The sequence below is a fragment of the Bufo gargarizans genome, chromosome 8, assembly GCF_014858855.1.
Source record: "Bufo gargarizans isolate SCDJY-AF-19 chromosome 8, ASM1485885v1, whole genome shotgun sequence".
NCBI lineage: Eukaryota > Metazoa > Chordata > Amphibia > Anura > Bufonidae > Bufo > Bufo gargarizans.
In genome coordinates, this window is record NC_058087.1 from 111,811,116 (window position 1) to 111,817,974 (window position 6,859).

A 6,859-nucleotide genomic window follows, 5' to 3' on the forward strand; every position below is an offset into this window, starting at 1 on the left:
GGACCCAACTTCCAGGAAGGAACCTTCAATTTGATATTCTTAGTAGACAACCACACCAGATCACCAACATTCAGGTCCGGACCAGGCACACGTCTCTTATCCGCCACACGCTTATATCTCTCACTCATGCTCTTTAGATTATCCTGAATCTTTTGCCAAATAGATGACAAAGACTAGGAGAATCTCTGCTCATCAGGTAAACCAGAAGACCCCTCTCCAGAGAATGTTCTAAACTGCGGATGAAACCCATATGCACCAAAAATGGTGACTTATCAGAGGACTCCTGACGACGGTTATTTAAAGCAAACTCAGCAAGGGGCAAAAAAGAACACCAATCCTCCTGATTCTCCGTCACAAAACAGCGCAGATATGTCTCCAGATTCTGACTGACGCTGCATCTGGCCATTCGACTGCGGGTGGAAAGCAGAAGAGAATGAAAACCGAACCCCCAAGCGAGAACCGAAAGCCTTCCAGAATCTGGAAACAAACTGTGTGCCCCTATCAGAGACTATGTCTGAAGGAATACCATGCAATTTGACAACGTGATCAATAAATGCCTGCGCCAGTGTCTTAGCATTGGGCAACCCAGGAAAAGGAATGAAATGCGCCATTTTGCTAAAACTGTCCACCACCACCAGAATCACAGTCTTCCTCGAGGAACGAGGCAGGTCCGTAACGAAGTCCATGGACAAATGTGTCCAAGGACGGGAAGGAATGGGTAACGGAAGGAGAGGACCTGATGGCCGTGAATGAGGGACTTTGGCACAAGCGCAGGTCTCGCAGGCTGCCACAAAATCCTCAACCGACTAACGAAGCGCGGGCCACCAGAATCTCCGAGCGATGAGATCCACTGTGGCTCTACCACCCGGGTGCCCAGCAAGGACAGTATCGTGGTGCTCCTTAAAAACCTTGTGTCTTAAAGCGAGAGGCACAAACAACCTCCCAGGAGGACAAAGATCAGGAGCCTCTGCCTGAACCTCTGCCTCCAATTCAGGATAAAGAGCAGAGACCATCACCCCTTTAGTCAAAATGGGACCCGGGTCTTCAAAATTCCCACCTCCCGGAAAACAACGTGACAGGGCATCCCCCTTCACATTCTTAACCCCAGGGCGGAACGTGACACCAAAATTAAACCTTGAAAAGAACAAAGACCATCTGGCCTGTCTCAGGTTCAGACGCTTGGCTGACTCCAAGTAGACCAGATTCTTATGGTCGGTAAACACGGTAATAGGGTGTCTGGCTCCCTCTAGCCAATGGCGCCATTCCTCAAAAGCTAACTTGATGGCCAACAACTCCCTATCTCCCACATTGTAATTTCTCTCTGCGGAGGAGAGTTTCTTCGAGAAAAAGGGACACGGTTGCCATTTGGCAGGAGAGGGTGTATTGCCATGTTTTTGGCGATGCTAAGGCCTCACCTTTCCTCTCACTAGCTTCCCAACTAGGAAACACACAGCATACAACTTCTCTCTGTTATTAATGATTTATTATATGAATACTTAGGTCACTATACAGTTTTCTAGAGTATACAGTGAAATCGTGGATAAATCAATCATAGAGTAAGAATCAATACATTACCGGATATTGCATCATCACTCCATATCGGGGGACCAGCGATTCATCAGGAGGCAGCGCATACACATCACACGGCTCGTCAGCAGTGGAACAGTCCCAACCAAATGGGAAAGATCCTCTGCCTATATGCCCATAACTCCACCCATCATCTTGTTGCATCCTGGGGATGCTCAGTCATGAGCTTCATTATGATTGGATGGCTTGTAGCCATTTCCTCATGAACAGCACTAGTTATAGTTAAGTACTGTTTGTGCGCGCTTACTATTACGCGCATTGCAACATACTATTATATAAGAGTATCACGTTCTACGCATGCTCAGTACTCTGTTTTCAACGGGCGGTGTCCCTATGAACCAATTGTATGATTGCTGGTATGAGCTATTTTTCGTTATCAGTAGATGATTACAGTTCCCACAACATGTCTTTATGAACTGCAGTAACCTAATATTCTTGTAGAATGGTTTCTTATGAGACGATCAGCATTACCTAAGATGTAAAAGGAATTCCTGTCTACCTATCCTTTATATAACTATGGGGGGCCCTTTTCCTATAGCCCTCCAGTCATACACACATTCGTATCAGATTTACATCACATTCGGTCCTTAATGCTGACCGTTGGTATAGGAAACCATTATCATTTTTCGTTTTTTACAACATATACCGTAGGCTACATAACAATTCCAAATAGATAGTACAATTACTACTATCATGACTACCAACAAGGGGTGAACCACCCAATCCATGGTAGTCCTGGCTGATGGGGAATACCCCATGAATATGTCCCACCAATGATGGGATGTAGCGTCCGCTATGGCGGATCCTACTTTTACTATTTTATCAGACACTACCATAGTAAAGAGCTTGTGTCCCGTGATACTCCTGTTCAAATTTGTAATTGCTTTCAGTCTAGTCAAATTTAGATCCCAATTAGGGACTTCTAAAGCCGTGTCTTGCCATAACACCTTGGTGCTTAGCTCATTATCTGGATTTAACATAAAAGTTTCATTTTCCCATTGAATAACCGTGATGTTGTGTATGCATCCTGCAAAAGGCACCCTCATTTTAGGGACCACCTGACGATCTGTCACTACGCATATCACCTGGGGTGCTACTTCAACCATCCATCGGTATGACGTAGGCATTATGGTCCACTCGCATTTATTTACAGTGTTCTGTAACAAGCAAGGCTCATATACAGCAGACTGTAACTTACAGATTTTACCTTCAAGAGTGTCATCACAGAAAGTTAAATCATGTGTGCTATTATTGCTATCAATTACTTGTCCATAAAATGTAGGTACCCAAAAATGTTGATTACCTTCTGGGCCCATTAACATTGGTAATACTACAAACTTACACATTATATTACTTTTAGTCACATTGTAGTAGACCAATTTACCGGTGCAGGACGTATCATTACACCTTATTTTAGGCGCTTTGGTGTCCAGCCAGTGTTTTTCCCTTACAAAAGAGTTAAACACGGTCCTCCAAACTTCCTCATTCCCCGTCAACAACATGGTTTGGAACAACCCTTTCTGTTGTTGCTGCTGTAGGGTTTGCAAAGAACAAATGCAGAGTCAATTGGCTTCACATGTAACACTGTCCTATTTCCTGGTTTTAGAATAGTTTCTCCATCCCCACGTCCAATTTCTGGATTCAGCCAGGCTCAGCTTGTGTCCGGGTGTATTACCGTCTGCGTAGGATGCCAACCACACGATACCAAGGAGACCAAGGGCGATGCCACAATGTCTTAGTGGATTCTGTAAGTCAAGAATACAGCATTATTCCCTTAAGTAGCATTTTTCCTGTGGGATATATTCCCACTTCTCTACTCCAGGCCTCATCACGAGTAGAGCACGGTCCTTGCCAACCGCTATTACTTCAGCAGGTGACGGAGGTCCGTTTACATCTTGAATCCAAATTTTAGCACCTACACTAATTTCATTAGTGGATCCAAATCCTTTCTGTCCCCTCATAGTTAGTTCCTTGGGGGCTGTTGTTTCTTTTATCTGTGCTATATATATTGGGATTAATAGCAATTGTGCCACCCTATCTCTTTTTGATATTATAGCATCCATTTTACCCAGATTTATGAGTACAACTTTGACTTCTCCTTGGTAGTCTTCATCAATTACCCCTCCAACCACTATTAAACTTTTTAGAGCATAACTGGATCTAGTGGCCAACTGTCCATAATGTCCTGAGGGAATTTTTACCCCGATTCCAGTAGGAATTATCTTAGTGACTCCTGGATTTACTACCGTCACCTCCAGTGAGTGCAGGTCCAACCCTGCAGATTTTGATGTTCCCCTAAAAGGGACCTGAGCTTCTTCATTAATTGTCCAATATTCAATAAATTCTATAGTTAATTTACCTATAGTAAGACTTGGCGTCAACATTCTCATTAAAGGGGTAGTGGATTCTGTTAGTGGTCTATTATTGAGCGACTGAGGGGCCGAGGAAAGATTATCTCTCCATTGCCCGTATTTACCATCTGAGGTCATTTTTTTTCAATGCTCCTTTGAGCAACCCATTCATTCGCTCAATGAGACCAGCAGCCTGTGGGTAATAGGGCATGTGATATACCCATTCAATGTTGTTTTCTAAAGCAAACTGTTTTATTTCCTTCCCTGTAAAATGAGACCCATTATCTGTTTGTATGACCTGCTTGATCATGTCTCCTGTTAGTGGAATGCCTCTCTCCTGCGCCCACCTGTAAGTGGCCTTTTCTCCAAGATGTCTACTTTTTTGGTGAGCCCAAACGGCTGTACCTTCCAGCCATGACTCAGTCTCTCTATCCTCTGACTTGGATATAGTGGATATGGCCGTTGCCGCATCTGCTTGGGAATTAAACAAACGTTTAAGAGAGTCTATCGGCATATGAGCATCAACATGGAAAACAGTAGTGTTAGTTCTATCTCCTCTATTTCCTGCCAAATTTGTTTTCCCCAGATTTCCTTTCCATGTATAACCCAATCATGTTTTTTCCAGCCCATTAACCAAGTAGCCAAGCCATTAGCTACCGACCATGAGTCTGTGAAAATATGACATTGATCTCCCTGTTCTTTTTTCAGGGCAAGGAAAACAGCCATGAGTTCCGCATATTGACTACTCATGCCATCCCCTTCTGCTGTGAGTGTAGCAGACAACCGAGGGTTGTATGCCACACTCTTACCCTATTTTTTTCCCTTATTTCCGGTCCTAAGGTAGTTTTTTCCTTCCTACGTAGCACCGGAAATGCCTTAGCAGATGGGGGATCCATCACTGGATCAGGACAATCAGGACCATCGGGACAATCATCCCAATCATCCGAGTCTGAATCCCAGATATCCCCATCCCATCTACTAGGGTCCCGATCCACACTAGCGGCAGCTATATGTTTATAAACTTTATTCTTGTTAATCCTACCCCTTCTTTTCTTATATTTATTCGCCGCTATGTATACAGCAGAGTTCTCTGCTATAGTCTGATAGTGGGTCAACTTGTCTTTCAACAGTTTTCCACTACATTCCAACATCAGAGCACGCCCCTCGGCTTCCAACGGAGCCTGTTCCGCGCGCCTCTGATCTTGAATTGCCTTCTGCAATCGCTGTGCACTCCACGATATGCAGATGCCAACACCCAGCTCCTTCGAGCCAGGGTAACTGCATCACCAGCTTTCGCTGGGAGTTTCTCAAGTACTTGAACTACATCCACCGGATTTGATTCTTTTAACTGTTTATCCCATGATTCCGCTAACCCGTGACCAGCTAATTCTGTTGCTATTATATTATAGGGAGCCTCGGTCCAGCCGGGGATCTCCACGGGTTCTTTCTGGGATTTGGCCTTTTTCTTAAACATACTGTTATATTTTTGGCTTTTTGCCAAAATGGGTGGGGCTGTGCTCAGAGGTGTCCCTTGTTACTTGGAACGTTTTAAGACAACCTCCGACAGATAAATTGTTTTTAGTTTCCAAGATATTTTGCTTTGAAACTGGAAAGGAGGAGCTTCCTACTCCTGTCTTAATCTAATCGGTGCATTACCGGATGATTTGTTCAGATACCAAGTTTCAAGTCAAAATATCCTTCAGGGGCAATTTTACGAGCTTATGTATCAATTGCCCCTTACTTCTGGCAACATGCCAAATTTCTACAAATTACTCCCCTGGATTCCCCTGCCCCAAACAATATGTTATAAAAGGTCAAATCCCATCCTCGTCGCCAATTAATGTATTGCCATGTTTTTGGCGATGCTAAGGCCTCACCTTTCCTCTCACTAGCTTCCCAACTAGGAAACACACAGCATACAACTTCTCTCTGTTATTAATGATTTATTATATGAATACTTAGGTCACTATACAGTTTTCTAGAGTATACAGTGAAATCGTGGATAAATCAATCATAGAGTAAGAATCAATACATTACCGGATATTGCATCATCACTCCATATCGGGGGACCAGCGATTCATCAGGAGGCAGCGCATACACATCACACGGCTCGTCAGCAGTGGAACAGTCCCAACCAAATGGGAAAGATCCTCTGCCTATATGCCCATAACTCCACCCATCATCTTGTTGCATCCTGGGGATGCTCAGTCATGAGCTTCATTATGATTGGATGGCTTGTAGCCATTTCCTCATGAACAGCACTAGTTATAGTTAAGTACTGTTTGTGCGCGCTTACTATTACGCGCATTGCAACATACTATTATATAAGAGTATCACGTTCTACGCATGCTCAGTACTCTGTTTTCAACGGGCGGTGTCCCTATGAACCAATTGTATGATTGCTGGTATGAGCTATTTTTCGTTATCAGTAGATGATTACAGTTCCCACAACATGTCTTTATGAACTGCAGTAACCTAATATTCTTGTAGAATGGTTTCTTATGAGACGATCAGCATTACCTAAGATGTAAAAGGAATTCCTGTCTACCTATCCTTTATATAACTATGGGGGGCCCTTTTCCTATAGCCCTCCAGTCATACACACATTCGTATCAGATTTACATCACAGAGGGACCCTGAGACAAGACCGCACCCACACCCACCTCAGAAGCGTCCACCTCAACAATGAAGGGCAGAAAGACATTAGGTTGTACCAAGATGGGAGCGGAAGCAAAACTCTACTTGATACTAGAAAAGGCCTTACGCGCCTCTACCGACCAGGAGGAAAAATCTACCCCCTTTCTAGTCATATCAGTGAGTGGCTTAACAACAACTACAGATACGATTATTGTCACGGAAGGTGTTACAGAAAACTAGAAGACACAAATAAAGACCCGACTGACTTGATACAAAACTAAGGA

The 6,859-nt window shown here is 43.8% G+C and overlaps 1 protein-coding gene across 2 annotated transcripts; it reads right to left on the reverse strand.

The window, feature by feature from the left end:
• Positions 1–1,464: 1,464 nt before the first annotated feature.
• Positions 1,465–6,560, reverse strand: LOC122944458. Of its 2 annotated transcripts, XM_044302735.1 has the most exons (3): positions 5,976–6,560; positions 4,286–4,409; positions 1,465–3,332 (listed from the first exon to the last, which is right to left on the reverse strand). In XM_044302735.1, exon 3 carries the CDS (start codon positions 3,087–3,089, stop codon positions 2,175–2,177), a length of 915 nt encoding a protein of 304 aa, XP_044158670.1. In that variant the 5' UTR covers positions 3,090–3,332; positions 4,286–4,409; positions 5,976–6,560; the 3' UTR covers positions 1,465–2,174. The 2 variants fall into 2 exon arrangements, with proteins under 2 accessions (XP_044158670.1, XP_044158672.1); XM_044302737.1 differs by lacking the exon at positions 4,286–4,409.
• Positions 6,561–6,859: the final 299 nt, after the last annotated feature.

Bases quoted from the DNA above. Each gene is read 5' to 3' on its own strand.
- LOC122944458 (XM_044302737.1), bottom strand. From the start codon at position 3,089: ATGTTGTTGACGGGGAATGAGGAAGTTTGGAGGACCGTGTTTAACTCT.